The sequence below is a fragment of the Vollenhovia emeryi genome, unplaced genomic scaffold (assembly GCF_000949405.1).
Source record: "Vollenhovia emeryi isolate VEMERY1.0 unplaced genomic scaffold, V.emery_V1.0 DF939192.1, whole genome shotgun sequence".
Classification (NCBI taxonomy): Eukaryota; Metazoa; Arthropoda; class Insecta; order Hymenoptera; family Formicidae; genus Vollenhovia; species Vollenhovia emeryi.
This window is the reverse complement of record NW_011967174.1, coordinates 10,131-35,100: the sequence shown is the minus strand read 5'-3', so window position 1 is coordinate 35,100 and position 24,970 is coordinate 10,131. Positions and strand designations below refer to the sequence as shown.

Sequence of the window (24,970 nt, the reverse complement as noted above, 5' to 3'; positions counted from 1 at the left end):
GATTTACGGCAGAACCTGTCAAGAAGAGATTTATTTCCCAACTTTAAGGAAGTTTCTAATATGCAACTTTATCTATTAGATCACCTAGCACGTGCCAAACGAGTTTAATAAAATGCAGCGTGTCTGTACGTTGCACGCAAGCGACAAATTACATTGTGCAAATGCATGGCACGAGAAACAATTGCGTGTGTTAACCAATTGAATAAATTTGTGTAATGTTCTATTTGTATTGAGCATAATACGCTGTTTATTTGAGATATATGTACGTAATCCCATATTCAGATTTATATGAGTTAACTATAACTACGGTTGTACATTATCATTAATCGGGTTCAATGACATCAGTTGTAACTATTGACGTAAAATGTTGCCTAAACGTTCGTTAGATTCGATTTTTAAATTTTCTAAACATTATACACGAGTCAATTAATTAAGAACAAATGAAGCCTGAATATGACGAGAACACTTACAATTTTCAATGTTTAAAATGATAGCTACTTTATAAGATCCTGATGATTGCATAATAACAAACCTATTGTGAGCCCTAGACTATTCTTGGTTTCGCGTGTTACAAATCACCTCCGACATCATTTCCGCGTGCTAGAATCCTTATTGCCTTGCTGTTTTATCTGTTATTTTACGGACATTACACAATGCTCAACCCTTGCAATTTCAAATAAGCAATGCAATTTGAATATGTGTGCAAATGGTATCACATCTACAGTACGTGCGACTAATGTTCGCCAATTTGTAAAAAACCACATCTACGATATAGTGATATTGACTGGTGGTAGACGAGTAGAATCGTGTGGAAATTCCCACACGACACGAGCAATGCGTCGAAGGGCGGTGCCAGACACGAAACCGTGGCACTGCGAACCATCCCCTCGCACCACCTCATACGCTCGCAAGAAATTCATCGAGCTTGAGGGTAGCTTTCAGGGCAACTTGCACTTCACTGCTCAGTGAGCTTTCAACCACGTGTCATTTTCTATCCATTCCGTCATGTTCGTACAAGGTCCGCAGATCCCTAGACAAAGATCGGATAATTCCGAGGACGGTAGTGATGAGGAAGGTCCTGAAGATGTTCTCCAGGTCAAATCTCCGCAACATTATTGCCTTAATATTTCTACAAATTTCTACAAGTGACGTTTAGGATACCAGAAAAAAATTATTATTATTTATTGATGACAATATACCAATAATTGAACGCAAAAAAATATACAGATGTCCTATACATTTTATATGTATTTAAGTTTAATTCTCTTTATTGTGCGCCACCAATATTCATTATTGTATGCTATTAGCCGTAAGCGTTGAGTTTTGAATTTACATGTAATGGATATAAATTTATTCGTAATCACCCAATAATTAAATTTGCAAGAGATAAAACGTAATTAATTTAAACCTAAAAGCCTTTTTGTGTCACTAATTTGCTGTAATTTTGAATAATAATAAATTTTAATTTGAGAAGAAAAACGTTTGTATTGTACTTTATAGAAACGACGGGAAGAATGCGAGAGGAAAGCCAGACGGGGTGAGATGGATCCCCGTTTGGAATTCGCGTTTCAACTCCTGATGGACGCAACGCAGTTATCGCGTCACGAAGTCATGGATCATGTTTTCGAAGATGACATGTTGGACGAAATCAATCAGTTGTTTGTGCCGCACATGAGATCTACTCTTGTCTGGTACTACCAGGAAGTTGAAGAACCAGAACCTCCGAGTGATATGGTATAAAGTTGACGATCTTAAGACAAGTAAAGATAGAACTAATCGCGAAAATTTCATTAAAGGTACAGCCAAAGGCAGTAGCGTCTAGATCAGCCCCGAATGCAGCAGCGTCAAAAGTGAAAGAACAAAAGGAGTCAAAAGAGCCACCGAAGAAGAAGCTTTTTCTAACCGATGGCTGGCAAGTGCCTTGCACAGGCATCTGCATATATATGTTCAGGTAATTTAAAAATATAGGCGATTGCATTATAACGTTCTTGTTATATTCATCGTATTTTCGCAATATTTTAAAAAGATGTCAATTATTATTAGAAACTTGATTTTCTCTTTAAAACACACATTTGAATTGTAGAATTAGTGTGTCTAAACAATTACCAGAAGAAGGATTTCAAAAGGATCTGTACACGGGTGTAATAGATACGATGAAGGTAGGAATAATAACATCCATTCAGCGAATTGTGGAGCAAGTGTTCATGGATGCGTTAGCGTATCCTGGTGCGGAAGGTGAAGACGATTGTTCGATGATTAAAAGTCTCCTATTACCAGGCTTAAGATCTTTTTGTAGCGCTCTTAAAGGTACTCTGCAAATTTTTATTAAATTTAATTGTATATTCACATCAAAATATTATAACATTTGATAAAAATTTATGAAAACAAATAATTATAATTAAATGTTATAAAGACGGTAGTGTTTCTTCTAAAATAATTGTAATAATTTGTTTAAATTTACGTGACATTTATAAAGTTTGCGAGAAGGTAGCGCTTGATGCCGGTATATTCAGCGACGGCGAACCAATGATGACGGAAGTGCACAATTTTGAAGAAGCAAAAGCCTTTATAGCAAAAGAGAATGCTGTGGAAGGAATTGAGGAAAGGGTAAAACTCTGGATAAAAAAGCTCAAGGATTTTATGGCGGAAAGTAAACAAGTTAAAAGAGAAAACGATATCTCGGGACCGCAGCAAGAACTCGAGTATTGGAAACGGCGGGGTGCACAATTTAGTCAACTAGTCAACTGTTTGCAGGTCCTGCTCTATACCGTTCTTACGTAAATCTGTACCTTTACGATTAATTACAGAATACACAGCGTTTTTTATTTATCTTAATGCATAATATATTTTAATTCTGCGTAAAATGTGTTATTAAAAATCTAATAAATCGTACTGTTATAAATATAAAATCTTTTTTCAAACAAAACAATTGTAGGATCACGAAATCACTATGTCACTTCTGTGTCTGCAAGTCGCACGTTCAAAGTTAATTAAAGATTGGGTCGACGCAGAAGATGAAGTGACTTACTGTTATAACGAAGCGAAAGATAACGCGAAGTTCATCCAAGCACTAGAAAAATGTTGCCATTGTCTTTATCTCGATGATCCTGTAAGTTAATCTTTCTTATAAGATAAACACATGATGCACATACAATCCTTACACGTGTATAATTTTGTATGTGATTTTGTTTTCTGCAGGTAAAAATGAGGGATTCGCTTGTATCGCTATTACAGACTGTTCGATTGATATATAGTGTCTCGAGATATTATAATACTTCAGAAAGGACGAGTTCGCTAATGATTAAAATTACAAACCAGATGATTGTCGCCTGTCGGGATTACGTCACAAAAAGAGGTCGTGAAATTATTTGGGGCCAAGATCGATTAGCCGTTCGGTCGAGATTAAAACACTGTCTACGTTTAAACAAGTATTGTGATCATATTTTCAATAATTTTATAAGAGTAAATTAATTTTTATTCTATTATTACATAACTATCAAATTATGTTCTTGAGGACATTCAAAGAGTTTTGAAAAATGTTTAGTTGAATAGAGGAAAGTCCCCTTTTGTGAGATAGGATCCTAATATGGGGCAGTGGAGTTTCTGTTAAATTAATAGGCATCATCAGTTGATTCTACCATGAATTTACTGCCCTCGGAGCGAAATCTGTTTAGTGGAAAATTCATTGCTAGATTGTGTAATCGTTGCAAAAAAAGATTTGTGATTGAATTTGGGTGTTAAAAACCTGTTATCTCATATTAGAAACCTATCTCATAATAGAGGATGTTCCTCTATATTTATAATACTGATTTCTAAAGAGACCTAAGTAATAAAAAGTAGCTAAAATTAATTTTTGTTCCAGAGCTTATAGAGAAACATACAGGCTAGTTCGATGTTCACCAGCAGTTACGGAACAAGAATTTTCTTTCTCAGAAACTCATGTTTTCGGTCGATTTGATGCTTTCTGTGCTAGAATCCGCAAGATTCTCACCATGTTTGATCTTATACAAGATTACCAAACTCTTTTTGAAAGACGAATGGAAGGATTGCTTCTCGGAGAAGGTATAACTTAATTTTTATTATATAGAATACATATCAAATACACAATATATGTGGTATATACTTTAGATCAGTTCTCTAAACTATTATTAACAATTAGAGCATTAATTATAAAATTAAATAATTTAAAACAGAATTGAATAATTTTCTATTATGCAATAGTTTAACTTTAAATTTCTTGATAGTCAAAGTTAAATATAACTATTTAAATACTTCTCCACTCAATAAAAACCGTCGATTATTAAAATTAATTTTGATCCAAACAATGCAAAAATTGTACATTTGTATGATTGTGTTAACCGAATTTGTTAAATTTTATAGCGTTAGATGAGGCCATGAAAACCTTCGAAGAAGCTAAGAAGATTGCGACTAGCAAATCTTACGATTATCTCGATCCCAGAAATACCGACTTTGACATCGATTATGATGACTTTATGACAAAGACAAATGCTTTGAAAGAGAATATCGGCGAGATTATTGAAAAAAATTACGCCGATGTATGGGAAACGCCACAGGGTATACGATTCTTAACGCGATTTGAAAAGGTGACAAATACTATTGTATTATAAAATTTTTAATATAATATGTATTATAAAAATTTTTTTTATTTACGTATAATATTTTAAAACTTTATATTTTTCTCAATGTACAATGTTCTTTTTCTAATTTTTTTATAAGGTCAGTGAAAAAATACCACTTACAAAACTGGAAGAAAAGTATAATATTGTCGTGAAATATTGCGATAAAGAAATCGATCGAATTTTAAAACTATTCAAGAAGCAAAGGGATGACCCTCCATTGCCAAGACATATGCCACCTATAGCTGGACGATTAACCTGGGCAAATTCCCTGAAGTAAACAGAATATTTATTTGCATAATTATTTACAAATTAAGGAAATACTAAAAATTATACAAATTAATAGATTTGTACTTTTAAAAACAATTTTCTAAAAAGCGGTATTGAAACTTTATTTATAGAGTACATCTGGATGAATTGATGGCATCCGTGTCAAATCATCCTGTTTTAAAGACGTTACCATTGACTGCGGATTTGGTGAAAAGATACAACCATGCAATTGTTATTCTGAAACAGTATCAGGCCGATATTGCAGAGATTTGGACGCATCAAAATTCCTGGATCATCGAGGATTGTTTAAAACAGTCAGTTCAATAGTCAAGAATTAATATTGCTTGCTTAAAATAGCTTTTAAAACACACATCACAATATTTGTATCAAATAATAATTGTAAAATAAATAACTTTTCACAACTTTACAGACCGCTACTTGTAGTCGACGAGAAATCGGCGAATGTGAAAGTCAACCTGGAACACCGAATCGTTCTTTTATTTCGCGAAGCCGATTGTTTGGCAAAAATAAATTTGGAAATTCCAATTGTTGCGCTAACAATATTAGCGAAAAGAGATTATTTTAATCTGGTTACGGATTCTCTTCAGCTTATGATCGAGGAATTTGTGTATACCGCAAAGCGTGTAAAATTGGAAGTTCGTCCACTATTGTTACCGCATTTAGTTTGCGTTGCATCTTTATTGGAACCCGGTTTAACGACTCTAACATGGACCAAGCCTAATTGGAAAGATTTTTGTCAGAATACGAAAGAGCAGATCAAAACTTTCGATATCCTTATCACAAGAGTTCACGATGTATATGATAATAGGTATGTGTTCAAAATCAAATTAACTGTTTCTTGTTTGAAACATAAAGGTTTGAACAATAAAATAATGTCAATATTGTTTTTAAAAAGTAAATTTGTAATTTGTTACAAAAACTTAAACAATTAAGAATTTATTAATTGCTAAATAATTATCTCGTCGCTAAAATAAAATAAAAACACTTAGAAGCTCGCGAAATTATGCAAGTTAATGCAAGGATGTGTTGTACTAGGATTTTGCAAGTACTGTCGAGTATGCAAAAGGTAACTTTGCATGCTTTACCCGAGTCCGATCAACCATGGACAATAGAAGAATTTATAGAAAGAAACGAGGAAATATGTAGGATGGCAGCAATAGATTTGCATCGCAAAAGCACAATGGTCGAGGAAGCAGTGGAGGAAGTATTGCAGCTTGTCAGAAAGGCTACGGATAGCTTCAAAAGTACCACCAATTCCAACCAATTTGATTTTCTCACTACTGAAGGTAATGCATTAAAAATTGTTATGGAAACATTTTTAAATACGAAAATACAATCTTTATCTTGTTATGGAAACATTTTTTAATAAAAAATGCAATTTTCATCTTGTTACAAAGGAACGGAAGGAGAGGAGGCAACGGAACAAACTGTTCAACAAGATTGGTCTGTGGTATGGAACTGTTTCGATGATCCACATCAATTATTAACAACACCTGGTACTTTACCCAAAACCATGCAAGAAATGGTTCGAAACGCGGTATCCGAGATGAGACGATATTATTCTCGAAAAGTTGTGGATGTATTAATAAAAGTCACCAGAGTATCTCTAGATGCGATTAGAAAACGATTCATTCGGGAACTTGATTCAGGTAATCTTTAAATACAACTTTTATATTAAACTCTTCATGTTAATAACTTGTGATGTCACTTCAAGTAATCCTCGTGCTAACAAAATATTATATTAAAACATTATTCTGTTAGTGAATCAAAGATTCTTCTTTTTCTATTTTTAAATTAAAATAATTAATACCTAAATTTTCGATAGAATAGACGCATATAAAGTTATATAAATTATTGCAAAAAAGTTCAAATAAATCTTCGTACTGTTTTATATTTGTTTCAAAGTGTCTATTATATTTTTTAAATCTCTTCACAATTGTATTTGAATCTAATTGAATTTATAGAAGCAACTCCGAATCCGGTGTTTTTATTACACGCAACATTGATGATTCCATCAGTAACAGTCAAGCCAAGCCTGGATGACGTTCAAGAAGCATTGATGTCAGTTGGAAAAATTATCACAGGTGTCGCAAAAGGAGTGGCGCAATGGAATTCCAGAGGTAACAAGGTAAAAGAACTATATTAAAATTCGTAAACTTGGCAAGCGTTCAATGTACGTATTATGTGATTTTCACGTTGTTTCATCATTAGAACATGTGGAAAAATATTCCCTACACATCCAAACGAAATCTGGCCAGTGTCGTGTTGCGGGCGCAAAGTATTGCCGCAAAACAGAAGCAGGAAGAACCGGAAGATTTAAAAAGTAGAAGACGAAGACTTTACAAAATTCTTTCTGAAGAGAGACCCATATTTCCAGTTCAAGAGAGAAACTTCTACACGATGGTTATGGACAATAAAGAAATCATCAAACTTCTCGGCATGTTGAGCGCTTGCACACTGGAATTGCGGCAAGTAAGTAACGATAATATGAAATTTATCGACAGAATCGATTGCCACGTTGAATTTGCAGGATTTGACAGAGTTTCTCGACCGTTGGAAACCTTATAAGTTTCTGTGGAAGAACGAGCGCAGTATGCGAGAATTATTACAGATCTCCTTGTCGGAATTCGAAACTACTCTCCGTAAACACAGCGAACTCGAGGATCGTTTGGCTACTGAGCCAGATATGATCATATTTGGTACATCGATCGCCGTATCAACGGAAAAACTCAAGTATGGTGTCTATACGGAAATCAAAGGTACTAGTACTAATATAATACTATTTGAATATTACAATTATGCATTTCATCGTTTTAAATTACGTATATAATTAATATGTCTAAAAATCAAGATTAATTCACAAGAAATACAGAAAAGATAGATGAAAATGGTAGATACATACACTTTTTAAATTTAAAACAATAAGACAAGTCGTCCAAAAACTACGAAAATTGCATCAAAAATTTCGGGCAACAATAGAATTTGTCTATTTTCCATTTCACATCATATATCAATAATAGACTAGCTAATTTAACAATCCCCACAGGTTGCACACATAAAATTGGTCAGGCAATGAAGAAAAAGTATCGTCGCGAAATGGAATACGTTTATGCACTAATAAACGAAATGGATCGTAAATTAGATCATCAAATTCGCGATCTGGATGACGTACGTCTCATTATGGATACTCTGAAGAAAATTCGCGAGCAGGAGGTTGACATGGAGCTCAAGATTGATCCTATCGAAGAGGCTTTCAACATAGTCACAAGGTACGAGGTGCCCGTGGACCAGGAGTGCTTGGAGCAGGTGGATAATTTGCGAGACACCTGGCAAAATCTGTTGGCACGAGCGCAAGAGAGTCATGTCTTGCTGCTGAATTTGCAACCGCAGTTCGAGAACGATCTGAGGAACAATCTCGAGAAATTCCGTTCCGACAACGAAATGTACTGCGAAGAATACAGATCGTCCGGGCCGATGCAGCCGGGTTTGAGCCCCCGCGACGCTTCGGACAGACAAATATTGTTTCAGAATAGGTTCGATGGGATGTGGCGCAAGTTGCAGACCTATCAAAGCGGCGAGGAGCTTTTCGGTTTGCCTATCACAGATTACCCAGAATTGTCGCAAATCCGAAAGGAGTTGAATTTATTGCAGAAGTTGTATAAACTTTACAACGACGTCATCGACAGAGTCAGTAGCTATTACGATATTCCATGGGGCGAGGTAAGAAATCGCGCTATTTTTCGTGTACATGGGATATTTATAACACACACATTCTGCAAGTTGTTCCTTTAACGTACAGATTAAATAATATTACTTATCAATTTTAATTTATTAAAATTTATCAAAGACAAAGTTTTATAAAATTTTGTGAATACTTTCTTATCTTATCTATATACATATAATAAACGCTGACTGTTATAACTATGTAAATTATTTAGGTCAATATCGAGGAAATAAACAATGAGCTGATGGAGTTTCAAAATCGCTGTCGCAAATTGCCAAAGGGGTTAAAGGAATGGCCGGCGTTCTTTGCACTAAAGAAGACAATCGACGACTTCAACGATATGTGTCCCCTTCTCGAGCTGATGGCAAACAAAGCAATGAAACCGCGCCACTGGCAGAGGATCGTAGAAGTCACGGGATATTCGTTCGATCTTGACAGCGAAGGTTTCTGTCTGAAAAACATTCTTGAAGCGCCGCTTCTGAAGAACAAAGAGGACATAGAAGATATTTGTATATCAGCTATGAAGGAGAAGGATATCGAGGCCAAATTAAGGACAGTAGTAAATGAATGGTCGTCTCACGAGTTGACTTTCATGACGTTTAACAACAGAGGAGAATTGTTGCTTAGAGGAGACACGACAGCGGAAACTATCAGTCAGCTGGAAGACAGCTTGATGGTTCTTGGCTCACTCATGTCGAATCGCTACAATGCGCCGTTTAGGAAGCAAATACAGCAGTGGCTTACCGACTTATCTAACACAAATGAGATCCTCGAGAGATGGTTGCTCGTGCAAAACATGTGGGTCTATCTCGAGGCGGTATTCGTGGGCGGCGATATTGCGAAACAACTGCCGAAGGAAGCCAAGAGATTCAGTAAGATTGACAAAAGTTGGCAGAAAATCATGCAGCGTGCCCACGAGACACCAGGAGTTGTGCCTTGTTGTGTGGGCGATGACTTGTTGAAACAGCTTCTGCCACACTTGCAGGAGCAATTAGAGCTATGTCAAAAATCTCTGAGTGGGTAAGTACACTACGAATAGTGATGCATACATAATCGTCTTTCCTTTTTAGTAAACTCAAAAAGAACCCTATGATTGTAACTTTTGACTCGATTGCAGCAAATTTTAAAATGGTTAATTGACTGGAAATATTTGTTATGTAAAGTTCATTCATTTCAACATCATGTTGTAGATATTTGGAGAAGAAACGCATGATGTTCCCGAGATTCTTCTTCGTTTCTGATCCCGCGCTCTTGGAAATACTTGGCCAAGCGTCGGATTCTCATACCATACAAAATCACTTGCTCTCTATTTTCGATAACACACGCTATGTGAAATTTCATGATATCGAATATAATAAAATGACAGCCATTATTTCATCGGAAGGTGAAACTATACAAGTATGTATATGCATATTTAAGCGAAATAATAATTAAACAATCCTTATTATTTCTTATAGCCGTATTTTTATACATATATCGCAAACACAAATGTATAAATCCCTAAGAGTAAAAGTGTCGAAAGTACATTAGATCCAAAATCTAATATTGAAAGCAACATATTTAGGAAGTATTATTTTTAATGGAAAGCTTTTTCAATTTTAAATTTGGCATTCTGGTACAGTAATTCTTTCCCCCAATTCGTGTAATTTAATATAAATATAAGTTTTAGAAATAAAACTAAATTTCTTAACAATTTTCTATGAAGCTAGAGAGAGCAGTAAGAGCGGAGGGTTCAGTGGAAGCGTGGTTGATGCAATTATTACAAACGTCGCAACTCTCCTTGCATTCTATCATCCGACAATGTTACAGCATGATCAACGATGTAAATTTCAATTTTTTGAGCTTTCTCGACAAAATGCCTGCTCAAATAGGTCTGTTAGGCATTCAAATGATTTGGACCCGAGACGGCGAATTGGCCTTGGCTCAAGCTCGCGCCGATAAAAAAATTATGATCGAAACGAACAATAAATTCCTTGATCTTTTAAATACTTTAATCGATCAAACCACGAGAGATCTAACTAAGATAGAACGAATTAAGTTCGAAACATTGATTACTATACATGTACATCAACGTGACATCTTCGACATTTTGGTATGTCGCCAAATCAAATTTTTGTTGTATAGAGACAATGTATCAAAAACATGAATAATCGCTAGGATTCCGCAACATGCGGAAATTAATAATCACATATTCCATTTATTTAGTGTCGCCTGAATGTACGATCAGTAAATGACTTTGAATGGTTGAAGCAGTGCAGATTTTATTTTAAAGAAGACCTGGACAAGACTTCTATATGCATCACGGATGTTAATTTTACCTACCAAAATGAATATTTAGGCTGTACCGAGCGACTGGTTATTACGCCATTAACGGATAGGTAAATGTAAATCATAAATATTTTATTCATACAACATCGACGTGTGTCGTTTTAACTTTTGTATTTTAGATGTTACATTACATTAGCACAAGCTCTATCAATGTCAATGGGAGGATCTCCTTGCGGTCCGGCAGGAACCGGAAAAACCGAAACTGTAAAAGACATGGGGAAGACCTTAGCAAAATACGTCGTAGTCTTCAATTGCTCCGATCAAATGGATTATCGAGGATTAGGTCGCATCTACAAGGGACTGGCACAAAGCGGCTCGTGGGGTTGTTTCGATGAATTCAACAGAATCGAACTGCCGGTTCTATCCGTCGCCGCGCAACAAGTCGCTGTAGTGCTTGCAGCGAAAAAGGAAAAGAAGAAGCAGTTTGTCTTCACGGATGGGGATCAAGTCGATATGTGTCCGGAGCTCGGAATATTCATTACTATGGTAATACTACCATGTAACGAAGCAGCAGAAGAAACTTTTAAAAAGCTATATCCATAAATTCTTTTCTAAAGTTTTAAATAAAAATTATATAACATATAGAAGATACGGCACATAATTCTTATGCCCCATAAATTTTGAATACTTGCATAACTTTCTTATTTATTTGTTATTACAACATAAATTACTTAACAAAACAATTAACACGCGTAAAAAGAGTTCAATGCTGATTATAGAATCCTGGGTATGCGGGACGAAAAGAATTGCCGGAGAATTTGAAGATACAGTTTCGCACAGTGGCTATGATGGTGCCTGATCGTCAAATTATCATACGTGTAAAATTAGCTAGCTGTGGATTTCTAGAGAACATCACTCTCGCTCGCAAATTTTATACTCTTTATAAATTGTGCGAAGAGCAGTTGACCAAACAGGTAACGTTATTGCGTACAGAAAAAGAGAGATGTGAAAAAGAATAACGACTTCAGATGTGTCGTGATATTTTACAATATGGTTCCCTAGGTGCACTACGATTTCGGCCTGCGAAACATATTGTCTGTATTAAGGACCTTAGGAGCGGCCAAGAGAGTCAATTCCAAGGACACGGAAAGCACGATCGTCATGCGCGTTCTAAGAGACATGAATCTTTCGAAACTCATAGGTTATTAAGCTACTTAATAATCAATGTAAAAAAAAACGTACAACCTATAGTTACCCACAAAGATATACCGAAGTTTTCCAACAACTTTTCTGTAGATGAGGACGAACCACTCTTCATATCTCTCGTAGCTGATCTGTTTCCCAATCAAGTCCTAGAGAAAACATCATATCCTGAATTGGAAGCAGCTATTAACGAACAAGTGGAGCAGGCTGGACTGATCTATCATTCACCGTGGGTGCTTAAATTAATACAGCTATATGAGACGCAAAGAGTGAGGCATGGCATCATGACGTTAGGTCCAACTGGCGCTGGAAAATCTACCTGTATACATATTTTGATGAAAGCTTTAACGCAATGTGGTAATTCACACAGGTAATATAATATGTATAAGTATATATGTAACATTTATTTATATATTGCATAGAATACTTCAGATTTATTGTCAATCAACTTTTCTTGTCACTCAGTGAGCAATTTTTATGAAATGCAATAATTTAGTTATTTATCAAATAATTTTTACTGAATTTATGGATATCGATACAAGCTACAGTTTATTTAATTTAACAGGGAAATGAGAATGAATCCTAAAAGTATAACAGCTGCTCAAATGTTCGGCCGGTTAGATGTAGCCACGAATGATTGGACAGATGGAATTTTCTCAGCTTTATGGCGTAAAACGTTGAAACTGAAGAAGGGCGAACACGTATGGCTAGTGCTCGATGGTCCCGTGGACAGTATTTGGATAGAAAATTTAAATTCTGTATTGGATGATAATAAAACTTTGACTCTGGCTAATGGCGATAGATTATCAATGGCGCCAACGTGTAAAATTATTTTTGAGCCGCACAATATTGATAATGCAAGTCCTGCGACTGTCTCGCGAAACGGGATGGTATACATGAGCTCCTCGGGATTGGACTGGAATCCAGTTGTTATCGCCTGGCTAAAATCACGACCGTCATTGGAGCAAGAAGTTCTCGAGCAATTATTTACAGATTCTTTCGCACAGGTAAATTGATAGCAAATAATTCTATCTTCTAAGAATTCAATTTCAATGTTATATATTTTTATCTTAACATTATTTTATCTTAATTTAGTCTTAACATTATTTTATCTTAACATTATTGTAATGTTACGTACATTATAAAATTATTTTTTCCCCTTAACTTAAAAACCAATATCGCGCCGTTGACTATTATTAATTAAACAGAAATTGTAAATGTAAGGCAAATTAGATCAATGTTTATTTTTATTTTTATTTTTGAGTATACATTGAAATATTTATTATTATAAATAATATAATTGTTATGAGATTATACTTAAATAATATTACTTTTGACACAAAAATAAGATATTGTAATACACATAAAATATGATTAAACTTTTCATTCGTTAGATTTATTCATGGAGCACTCAAACGTTAGTGCTCGCTATCGATGTCTTACAATGTAATATAGTAAGGCAAATGCTTTGCCTGCTGGAGGGTTTGATACCTCCCGAAGTATCACTAGAAGAAGCCGAAGATGAAGATATGGAGAGAGACAAACCCATTCCCGTAACGGCGGAATATCTAACGCGTCTTTACGTGTTCACGTTAGTGTGGGGCATAGGAGCGTTGCTGGAAACTGCCGACAGAGAAAAGTACGACAAGTATCTGCGAGAAAACTTTAATACCTTGGATCTGCCGACTTCCGATAGGTATTTAGATGCCACAGTATTTGATTTTTTCGTCACCGATAAAGGCATATGGGATACGTGGACAAGTATGGTAACCAATTATGTCTATCCTGAATATTCAACACCCGACTACAGTAATGTTTTGGTGCCTATACCGGACAATGTAAGGATTCAATATTTGATTGATTTGATTGGCCACCAGGATAAAGCCGTATTGCTAATAGGCGAGCAAGGATCGGCCAAAACTGTCATGATGAAATCATACATGAAGAGATCAAATCCGGATACAACCCTGAGTCGCTCTTTCAACTTCAGTTCTGCGACCAGTCCGTATCAATTTCAGAAAACCATTGAGAGTTACGTGGAAAAGCGTTTAGGAAGTACATTTGGACCGCCAGGCGGTAAAAAGATGTTAATCTTTATCGATGACGTCAATTTGCCGCAAATTAATGAATGGGGCGATCAGGTGACCAACGAGATAGTCCGGCAGACTATGGACATGAAGGGATTTTACTCCTTGGAGAAACCCGGTGACTTCACCACCATTGTGGATGTAACTTTCCTAGCAGCCATGTGCCAGCCCGGGGGCGGAAGAAACGATATTCCCTCGAGACTCAAGAGGCAATTTTGTATTTTTAATTGTACTTTACCTGACAATGCATCAATCGATCGAATCTTTAGTGTTTTGGGCGAAGGCCATTACAATATTAAAAGAGGATTCTCGCAAGAGGTCCGTCAACTTGTTAAGAAAATGATTCCTTTGACTAGAATACTGTGGGAAAGAACGCGGGCAAAGTTGTTGCCAACGCCTGCGAAATTTCACTACGTATTTAACCTCCGAGATCTCTCGAGAATCTGGCAAGGTATGGTCGGTACGCTATCAACGGTCATTGACAAGGAAAGCGTACTGATGCTGCTTTGGAAACACGAATGTACACGAGTGTTCAGCGACAGACTAACAATACAAAGCGACAAAGATTGGTTTGACGAAGGACTAATCCAAACTGTAGCTGATATTTTAGGAGAAAAATACGTAAACATGCTGGACCAAGATCCTACGTTCGTCGATTTCATGAGGTTTGTAGTAATGATAATTATAATCAGTGAAATCATCAACACACATTGTACGATAGTTTGAAAAATATTCCGCAATATTAACAGAATTGTTTTAATGACAGAGATGCTCCAGAACCAACCGGCGAAGAAGGTGAAGACGCAGACGTAGAACTTCCCAAGGTGTACGAACCCGTTTACGACCCTCAAGTATTGAGAGAGAGATTAGACATGTTTCTGGCGCAGTTCAATGAAATGCAGAGAGGTGCCGGAATGGACTTAGTATTTTTCCCTGATGCTATGCTGCACTTAGTGAAGATATCTAGAGTCATTAGACATCCGAAAGGCAATGTGATGCTGGTAGGCGTCGGTGGTTCCGGCAAACAGAGTCTTACAAAGTTATCCTCTTTTATCGCCGGGTACAAAACATTTCAAATCACCTTGACCAGGTCTTACAACGTAGCCAATTTCTTAGAAGACCTAAGATTTCTATATCGCACTTGCGGCGCCCAAGGCAAAGGTACAACATTTATCTTCACCGACCTTGACATCAAAGAGGAGGGCTTCCTCGAATATCTGAACAATATCCTGAGCTCTGGAGTTATTAGCAACTTATTTACGCGCGACGAGCAAGCAGAAATTATCTCAGAGTTAACACCTATTTTGAGACGGGAAAATCCTAAAAGAACTCTTAATAACGAGCTAGTGATGGACTTCTTTTTGCAAAGAACTTGTCAAAACTTACACGTCGTCTTCTGCTTCTCCCCTGTGGGTGAAAAATTTCGGAATCGCGCCCAGCGTTTTCCGGCACTCATTTCAGGGTGCACCATAGACTGGTTTCAACCTTGGCCTAAAGATGCTCTGGTTTTGGTTGCCGAACATTTTCTTCACGATTTTGAAATCGCCTGCACTAGTGACGTAAAGGCTGAACTAGTGAACGCATTGGGATCTATACAAGACATCGTTTCGGTAACGTCGGTCGAATATTTCCAACGATTTCGGCGCGCCACTCATGTGACTCCAAAGTCTTATTTAAATTTCATCGGTGGATACAAAAACATCTACCGATCTAAGCAACATGAACTTGGCGAGGGAGCTAAAAGAATGGATACAGGTTTAGCGAAACTCGAAGAAGCATCAATATCAGTTGAAATCCTAAAGAGAGACTTGGCCGTGATGGAACAGGAACTAGTCCAAGCTTCTGAGAAAGCCGAGACGGTGCTTTTAGAGGTAACAGAGAGAGCTATGCAAGCTGAAGCTTTTAAGAATCAAGTGCAAAGAGTGAAGGAAAAGGCGGAGCAATTGGTAGCTTGTATAGCGGACGAGAAAGCGCTGGCCGAGCAAAAGCTGGAGGCAGCGAAACCAGCGTTAGAAGAAGCGGAGGCTGCTTTGAATACCATCAAACCTGCTCACATAGCAACGGTGAGGAAGCTAGGTAGGCCGCCTCATCTCATAATGAGAATTATGGATTGTGTACTGATCTTGTTCCAACGTAAAATCGGATCCGTTGTACCTGACACAGCTGCGCCATGCCCGAAACCCTCGTGGGCAGAATCCTTGAAACTCATGGCCAGTACGACGTTTTTATTACAACTGCAAAATTATCCGAAGGACATAATCAATAACGAGATGGTTGAGCTACTGCAGCCGTATTTTAAAATGGAAGATTACAACATGGAAACGGCCAGACGTGTATGCGGCGACGTTGCTGGTTTGTTATCGTGGACCAAGGCTATGGCATTCTTTCATTCGGTTAACAAAGAAGTTCTCCCGTTAAAAGCTAATTTGGCATTGCAGGAAGCGCGATTGAAACTCGCAATGGACGACCTGGCGAACGCTGAGCGGGAATTATCCGAAAGAGAAATGGCTTTGCAGGCGGTCAAAGAGCAATACGATACCGCGGTAGCGGAGAAGCAAAGGTTGATGGAAGCCGCGAACGTGTGCCTGAGGAAAATGACAGCTGCGACTGCTTTGATAAACGGATTAGGCGGCGAAAAGATTCGTTGGACCGAGCAAAGTGGAGAATTTAAAATTCAACTGGGACGATTAGTCGGAGATGTTTTGCTGGCGACTGGATTTTTGTCTTACTGCGGGCCTTATAACCAGCAGTATCGAGCCAGCTTGGTGGTCGCATGGATGAACATACTGACTACCAAATCTATACCCTTCACCAAGAATTTAAATATAACGAATATGCTCGTCGACACGGCGATAATGTCGGAATGGACTCTTCAGGGATTACCGAACGATGAGCTATCCGTCCAAAATGCGCTTATTGTCACGAAATCTTCGTCTTATCCGCTTCTTGTGGATCCTCAGAATCAAGGAAAGATGTGGATCAAGAATAAGGAGAGCACAAACGAGTTGCAGATCACTTCGCTAAATCATAAGTATTTCCGAACTCATCTCGAGGACAGTCTTTCGTTGGGCAGACCACTGCTGATCGAGGACGTTGCGGAGGAGCTCGATCCAGTACTCGACAATGTGCTCGAAAAGAACTTTATTAAATCGGGGTCTATTGAGAAGGTCATTGTTGGAGATAAAGAATGTGACGTGATGCCAGGATTTATGCTGTATATCACCACCAAACTACCAAACCCAGCGTACAGTCCGGAAATATCCGCAAAGACATCGATTATTGACTTTACCGTGACGATGCTAGGTTTAGAGGATCAACTGTTGGGTCGAGTGATACTTATGGAAAAGGCCGATTTAGAAGCAGAAAGAGTCGCGCTATTCGAATCGGTCATGACTAATCAACGTTCGATGAAGGAACTCGAAAGCACGCTATTACACAGACTTACGTCTTCGGAAGGTTCCTTGGTGGACGATGAAGCGTTAATAACTGTTCTCCGCGAAACTAAAACCACGGCCGAATCGGTGAATGAAAAACTGCAAGTGTCCGCTCTTACCGAGAAAAAAATCACCCTGGCGCGCGAAGAGTTTCGCGCGGTTGCGTCGAGGGGGTCGATTTTGTATTTCTTGATAGTCGAAATGAGCAACGTCAACGTGATGTATCAAAATTCGTTGAGGCAGTTCTTGACTATCTTCGATAATTCGATTACGAAATCCACGAAGAGTCCCATAACTTCTGAGCGAATAAACATTATCCTACGTCATCTCACGTTCGAAGTTTGGGCGTTTACTCTGAGAAGTCTCTACGAGAGGCATCAATCTTTATTTACATTGATGCTAGGCATGAAGATAGATTGCCATAGAAACGCCATTTCTCATGCGGAATTCAACGCCTTCATAAAAGGTGGAGCATCCTTGGATCTTAATGCAGTAACACCAAAACCGTTCAAATGGATTCTCGATATAACGTGGCTAAATTTAGTCGAAATAAGTAAATTGAAAGTATTCTCGGATATACTGACCAAAATTGAATTCAGTGAAAAGGAGTGGAGGGTATGGTACGAGAAAGAGAGACCCGAGGAGGAAGATCTGCCTTGCGGCTATCAGAAAAGTCTCGATGTGTTCCGGAAATTATTGCTCATCAGGTCGTGGAGCCCCGACAGAACTTTATCCCAGGCGAAAAGGTACATCACTGAATCGCTGGGTAAAGAATACGGGGAGGCTAAGATATTGGATTTAGAAGCAACGTGGTTAGAGTCTGAAACCAGGACGCCACTGATATGCTTATTATCCATAGGATCTGATCCAAGTTCTCAAATTACAGCGCTAGCTAAACAAAAAGCGATTCGTAAGTCAGCAATTCAATTGTTTTCTTAACACAGTTAAAAAGAAATTTAATTTTTTAACGATATTGAAGTATGTTGTTACCATTTTAAATATCTTTAAATAACATATTCAAACATATTTTTAAATATTGTAGCATTAAATTCAGTATCTATGGGGCAAGGCCAAGAGCTGCATGCTCGAAGGATGATTAGCGAAGCCATGAATACAGGCGGCTGGGTTCTGTTACAAAATATTCACTTATCCTTGCCTTTCTGTACGGAGATAATGGATGCTCTTGTTGAAACAGAAACTGTTCATGACGTCTTCAGATTATGGATGACAACTGAAGTACACGCTCAATTTCCCATCGGTTTGCTACAGGTTGAATTTCTATTTTATAACACTTGGCGTATCCAATTCTTAACCCACGTAAACATCGATTGTCGCATTGACGATAAAAAGAAGAAGAAATCTGCGAAATAAATTTAAAGAAATACAGCAAGTATGTACAAGACACGGTATGTTTCAGATGGCAATAAAATTCACAAATGAACCACCTCAAGGCATAAGAGCTAGTTTAAAGAGAACGTATCAATCGGTGACTCAGGATGCATTGGATTACAGTACTCAATCCCAGTGGCCACCTTTGTTATACGCTGTTGCGTTTTTACACACTGTGGTACAAGAGAGAAGAAAATTTGGACCGCTCGGCTGGAATATACCTTATGAATTTAATCAGGCTGATTTTGCAGCCTCGGTTCAATTCATACAGAATCACTTGGATGATATGGATCCCAAAAAGGGTGTTTCTTGGCCGACAGTTTGTTACATGCTTGGAGAGGTCACGATCTATTTCTTTGCCTTCGTTTATTTTCATTAAATAAACGAAGCGACGTACCGCAACTTTTCATACTATTACACGCAAAGAAATGACTTAGTAATATCAGCTAAATTGCAGTAGCTGCTTTGAATTTAGTTAAAAGGCTAAGTGTTTTGCTGCCATTGCTAAAAGTTGGTGATTATAGATAAAATTCAATCACTGCGAGATACAACTTTATTAGTTGAAAAGAATAGCGAAGGCGAGTGTCGGGCTTTTCGCGGGCACGGCTCAGCTTCGGTTCGAGCTTATCCGTGCTTTACACGTGCTTTACGCGTGTAACACCTGACGAGGCGTCTCGCGGTGTTCACGTGTTCGCTTTTCGCGCGCTTGTTCTGGAGCGTTCCCCGGGAGCATTACTTCGTGTGTGGCAGCGTGTGGTACGGTACAACGGCATCGTTCTTTTCGTCCCGAGTTTCGTCGTATAATTTTGTTCAACGTATTTTCCTGCGAGTGTCTTCTAAGTGACGTGGCCGGGCGTAGGAGTCCCGTCTGGGCCGTCGAGCGGTTCACGCGTCTTCCGACGGAAGATAAATTTTTGATCCTGCCGGATTGCATCATCCCGCGCGCATGGCCCGGTTACCGGGCCATAGCAGCTAAGGTCACTTAGCACCACCAAGACACGTGCAATTTTGGCTAATATTCTTAGCATCACTGCAAGTATTTTACGTACTGTTGCTAAAGCTAAATGGCTGAATATATACAGCTAAATATTACTTAATTGTTTCTAACAGCTAATATTTTTTGCTGCAGTATCTAAATTCAAAGAGCTAATAAATTGAGGTGTGGCAGCAACAACATTAACTGTCCCTATTTCAAAGACACATTTTAGCTGTCACTGCTAAATTTTAGCTCTTTTGGCTAATCTTTTCTTTGCGTGTATATTTCATACCTTTTGTAAAGTTGTATCTATTAATATGTTTACACGTAGGTTCAATATGGCGGTAGAGTTACGGATGATTTTGACAAACGTTTATTAACTACTTTCACGCACGTCTGGTTTTGTGACGTGTTGCTACGACCTGGCTTTGAATTTTATCGGGGATACCGAGTGCCCCAGACGAGAAATCTTCAGGGATACCTGGACTACATCGACAGTTTACCCGCCACCGACACACCGGAAGTCTTCGGGCTACATCCAAACGCCGACATCACCTATCAAATCAATACAGCGAAAGGAATACTCGATACAATTCTTAATGTACAGCCAAAGGAGGGTGGTGCACAGGGGGGTGAAACGAGAGAGACCGTCGTGTACAAATTAGCCACTGATATGCTGTCTAAATTACCCAAGCAGTACAATTCCTTCGAGGTGAAAGAAGCGCTTCAAAGAATGGGCCCATTGCTGCCGATGAACATTTTTCTAAGACAAGAAATTGACCGGTAAATCTTCCTTCTCGCCTGTTATACTAGTTTCTACAATAAATAAAAAGTGAATTTTTTAATCTTTTTTTAGAATTTCGCGAGTTATCAAGGAGGTGCGAAGTACTTTAACGGATTTGAAGCTGGCAATCGAAGGTACTATAGTAATGAGTCAAGGCCTGCGGAAATCATTGGATGCTATGTATGACGCACGCATCCCGGACAAGTGGTTGAAAATATCTTGGGAATCGGCAACCTTAGGTTTCTGGTACACGGAGCTTTTAGAAAGAGATCATCAGTTCAGACAATGGTGCATTCACAGTCGTCCAAAAGTGTTTTGGATGACTGGATTTTTTAATCCGCAGGGATTCTTAACGGCTATGAGACAGGTCAGCATTAAAGAATTCTGTTAATGCAAAAGCTAAGAAGTCGAGTATTATATACTTGCTGAAAGGACACATATATCTAATCTAATAAGATATTTAATGTAATAATTAATCAGCATTCAAGAAAAAACAAATGGAGTCGGTAAATTTTAAGTTATCAGAAATTTTGTAGCTATTACAATTTTCCAGGATTGGGAAAGTTACTTTATAAAAGTATCTAGTTACAGTTACAGTTTTTTCGCTAAAAATGTAACTTGCAGTTACAAGTTACCAATTCTGAAAAGTAACGCGTTACAATGATAGTTACTCAAACAGTAACAAATCTTTATATTACAGTTACTTTCTTGCAATGAAAATAAAACTATCAAATTGGCATTTGAATTGTAAATGTCATCTAGAATTCATAATCAATCTATAATTTACAATATATAAGTTATTTACAGAAATTTTTTAATAAAATTAGATTTACTTACATCGCTGTTGAACACGTCGCGTTACAGTAAATAAAAATTTGCAATAAATACAGTTTAACTTTGTTACAATAACTAGCCTTATCTTTTACTACTCAAGTTGTAATTTTAATTAAATTTATTAAATTAATGCATTTTAGGAAGTGACCAGAGCGCATAAGGGTTGGGCTTTAGATTCCGTAGTTTTGCAAAACGTGATCACGCGCTATAACAAAGAGGACATCAAGAGTCAGCCTCAGGAAGGAGTTTACGTCCACGGTTTATTTCTGGAAGGAGCATCACTTGATCGAAAAGCCAGTAAACTTGTCGAGAGTAGACCGAAAGTTCTTTACGAGCAAATGCCGGTTATTTATATTTTCGCAATAAACACAACCGCCGGTAAAGATCCGAAGTTATATGAATGCCCCATATATAGGAAACCTCAAAGAACAGATGCGAAGTATGTAGGTTCTATTGATTTTGAAACAGACTACAATCCCCGGCATTGGACACTTCGAGGTGTAGCCTTATTGTGCGATATTAAATAAAGGATTGGGTGTGAAATTGTATATAAGAATTAAGAGCAATTAAATAATATACAATTATATTTGAATGATATCAGGTACAATTCTTAAATTTGTTATATTATTGCTTCCTGTGAAGAATCAAGCAATAGTATATCAAGCAAGATATCATGGTAAACTGTGAATGTTTAAACGTTTACTTTAGATACAGAATACAAATCGCATAATATTTTTAACTACTCGTGCAACATACAAAAATATATTGTTTACTAAAGTAAATCACAACGTATTAGAACGTTAATCACGTGCATCCTTACACGAGTTTTAAACAGTATAAATGCAAAATAAAAATTAACTTAATTATAATTTTTCGCCTTTCTTACACCGTTAGCACTACATAAATCAATAACAAAAAAGGTAACAGTCTTCTGTACGATTAGATTTTGTAATTCTTATGCTGCGAAAATATACTTTATAAAAATAAAATAGTTTCCTATCTTCCACATGTTTATGACAATATATATAATAAAATAAAAATTGCCTCGCTTTGCACAGCACTAAGAGATAAAGATAAATGTTAACATTGTACAGTAAATAAAACTAAACCAAATTATCAGTTTTAAATCTTTCAAAACCTTCTGAAAAGTGTATAACACTGGAAAAGAACTTAATTTATATTATTGTATAAAATTTAGAATCACGTAAATTATACTTTAGCGATCTTTTATTTTAGAATAGAAGTAATTTTAGTGCCTCTATCGTTTGGGTTAACGCACTCCAGAAAGCCTCCACCTTACTCTTTCCCCTACCAATCTGCGTGAGAACAGGACAAGTAGTAATCTGTATTGATTTCATGAAGTATAGATCATCATGTGTAGGTAAATCCGTTACAATAATTGTTACATCGATTTCTCTCATCATATAGCTCAACTGATCTATCTTCTCCTGTATGAATTCCTCAGTAACGAATTCATTCAGTTTAAAAAATTCAGTGGGAAACATATGTTCCAAGTGTTCTAATATTTTATCGATCCTTTCCGCCTCCGAGGAATCTTTCCATTTGATATGATATTCAGATAATTTAATACCCAAGTTAATTTTTCTCGCGGCTTTAGTCAATGCGCAGTAGCGCTCTTCTGCATTTCTGTTCAGTAATTCCGTGTCGAGAGTCGCAATGGATAAGGTCGAAAATTCCTCTTCGTTACTCTTCTGTTTATAGAATTCTGAATTATCCACGAGACCTTTGATTCTATCCACCATTCTTTTTGCAGCATCGTGTTTCGCTTGCTTTTTCGTGGTTGCTGTTCCGTCCTCTTCAAAATTAGATATTTTACATCGAATAGTAAAGACTCTGGCATGCGGCGGTCCAATATCCCGGATAAGAATATATTCTGGGTCATGCAGATTATTAATCATACAAAGTTCCTTAAAAAAATAATAATAAAATAGATAAACCCACAGAAATCATAACATTATAAAATTGTAATAATCACAAATTTAATTGTTAAATTTAAGATTACCTGCAATTCACCTACGGAATTGAAAAAAGGCATATTCGACATCTTTGGTGGAGGCGGCCCGCAATGGAACGGTGATCTTGACGGAGACACTGTTGGCGTATTAGCGGCTGTCAGCTGTGGGTAGTTTCTATGTGCAGCGATCTCTGTCAGCATAAATTTAGCAGCTTCGTGTTTAGCATCTTTCTTACAACGACCGGTACCAGTTGCACTAAGACCGTCGCATGTAACGCGATACGTGAAAGTGTTCACATGACGCCCTCCGCCGTCATGTATCAATTCGTAATCAGGCGTCATACCCTGCTTCACCATCATCTCTTGGAGAATGGAAACTGGCGTTTTACTCATGTTAATCGGACTCTCTTCCAATTGCCAATACGTTGAAGAAATTGCAGATATTTATCCGAGCAGTTTTATTGCTGCTTCGTACAAAACATCACCTTAAAAATAAGTTCTAACTTGTAGTTTTATTGACCTAAGACTTGTTTTCTGTTGCTACACTGGTGAACTAGTGCAATAAGTTAGAGTAAAACAAGTATACGTTTTCTCATTCTGGTTTACTGCACTAGTTCGCCAGTGTAGCGATAGAAAACGAGCCTCCGGTGTACAATCGCGGACAGAAAGGTTGTCCCGACGTTTTATGATAAATTTCGGTCTGTTATGCGAGAGATTATATTTTTTAGCTCACGGACATGTGCAGGGACGCGTTATTAGAACAAAGGAACGATATGCACGAATATCTATGCAACGATACTTACGAATATTCCGCGAACTTATTGTAAAACGTCGGATAACCTTTCTGACCACGATCGTACAACCACTTAATTCGAAGCAGGTGAAAGAAAGAGTGCGCAAGAACACAAAGGCAAACAAAAGATGATCTTGAAAAATTTGGCAAGCATCCTCAGGCAAACGCATCATTTGCCAGACGTATCAACGTTTTACGGTGGTAAAGGTGTTACGTACACTGAGGAGCAATGATTCGCTGGGTCATAGTAGTAGTTCTAATTTATCGACGTGACTTGCCGATAACGATCAAGAAGCGCGCGACACAGAAATGTGTAAATAACAAGCAGAATTAAAACTTTTAACAGTTAAAGTGCAGAATTAAAACTGTTTTAACTTGTTATATACATATTTTGACATTTCTGTATGTCGTGCGCGTTTTAAGATTGTTTTCGACCCAACGGTAAATCACGTCGATAAATTAGAACTACTACTATGACCCAGCGAATCATTGCTCCCCATGTACATGTAACATATATGTAATATCTACTTGAAAAGAGTATTAGCGTTTTCGATTTTCTGACTCGACCCGACTCC

General features: G+C 37.5%; 2 protein-coding genes across 2 annotated transcripts; one reads left to right on the top strand and one right to left on the bottom strand.

Moving 5' to 3' along the window:
- The first annotated feature begins 772 nt into the window (after positions 1 to 772).
- On the top strand, positions 773 to 22,740 carry LOC105562273 (dynein heavy chain 5, axonemal). The gene is made up of 34 exons (XM_012012992.1): positions 773 to 1,095; positions 1,501 to 1,734; positions 1,803 to 1,951; positions 2,084 to 2,307; positions 2,477 to 2,754; positions 2,936 to 3,109; positions 3,199 to 3,428; positions 3,863 to 4,062; positions 4,381 to 4,604; positions 4,738 to 4,913; positions 5,039 to 5,221; positions 5,338 to 5,736; positions 5,964 to 6,214; positions 6,326 to 6,577; positions 6,893 to 7,056; positions 7,140 to 7,400; positions 7,459 to 7,687; positions 7,975 to 8,648; positions 8,867 to 9,672; positions 9,843 to 10,050; positions 10,358 to 10,744; positions 10,858 to 11,030; positions 11,100 to 11,466; positions 11,700 to 11,894; positions 11,983 to 12,121; positions 12,217 to 12,493; positions 12,689 to 13,130; positions 13,518 to 14,875; positions 14,977 to 18,554; positions 18,687 to 18,913; positions 19,062 to 19,373; positions 20,341 to 20,792; positions 20,866 to 21,160; positions 21,768 to 22,740. Exons 1-34 carry the CDS (start codon positions 1,006 to 1,008, stop codon positions 22,152 to 22,154), a joined length of 13,995 nt encoding a protein of 4,664 aa, XP_011868382.1. The 5' UTR covers positions 773 to 1,005; the 3' UTR covers positions 22,155 to 22,740.
- Positions 22,194 to 24,018, bottom strand: LOC105562237 (probable RISC-loading complex subunit BRAFLDRAFT_242885). The gene is made up of 2 exons (XM_012012902.1): positions 23,651 to 24,018; positions 22,194 to 23,555 (listed from the first exon to the last, which is right to left on the bottom strand). The coding sequence occupies exons 1-2, from the start codon at positions 23,993 to 23,995 to the stop codon at positions 22,860 to 22,862; spliced, it is 1,041 nt and encodes a 346-aa protein (XP_011868292.1). The 5' UTR covers positions 23,996 to 24,018; the 3' UTR covers positions 22,194 to 22,859.
- Between the last annotated feature and the right edge of the window lie 952 nt (positions 24,019 to 24,970).

Coding starts and splice junctions, on each gene's coding strand:
- LOC105562273 (XM_012012992.1), top strand. CDS start 1,006: ATGTTCGTACAAGGTCCGCAGATCCCTAGACAAAGATCGGATAATTCC. Junction 4,914..5,038: donor ACCTGGGCAAATTCCCTGAA/GTAAACAGAATA, acceptor CTTTATTTATAG/AGTACATCTGGATGAATTGA. Junction 18,914..19,061: donor TTCCCATCGGTTTGCTACAG/GTTGAATTTCTA, acceptor GGTATGTTTCAG/ATGGCAATAAAATTCACAAA.
- LOC105562237 (XM_012012902.1), bottom strand. CDS start 23,995: ATGAGTAAAACGCCAGTTTCCATTCTCCAAGAGATGATGGTGAAGCAG. Junction 23,556..23,650: donor ATTCCGTAGGTGAATTGCAG/GTAATCTTAAAT, acceptor TATTTTTTTAAG/GAACTTTGTATGATTAATAA.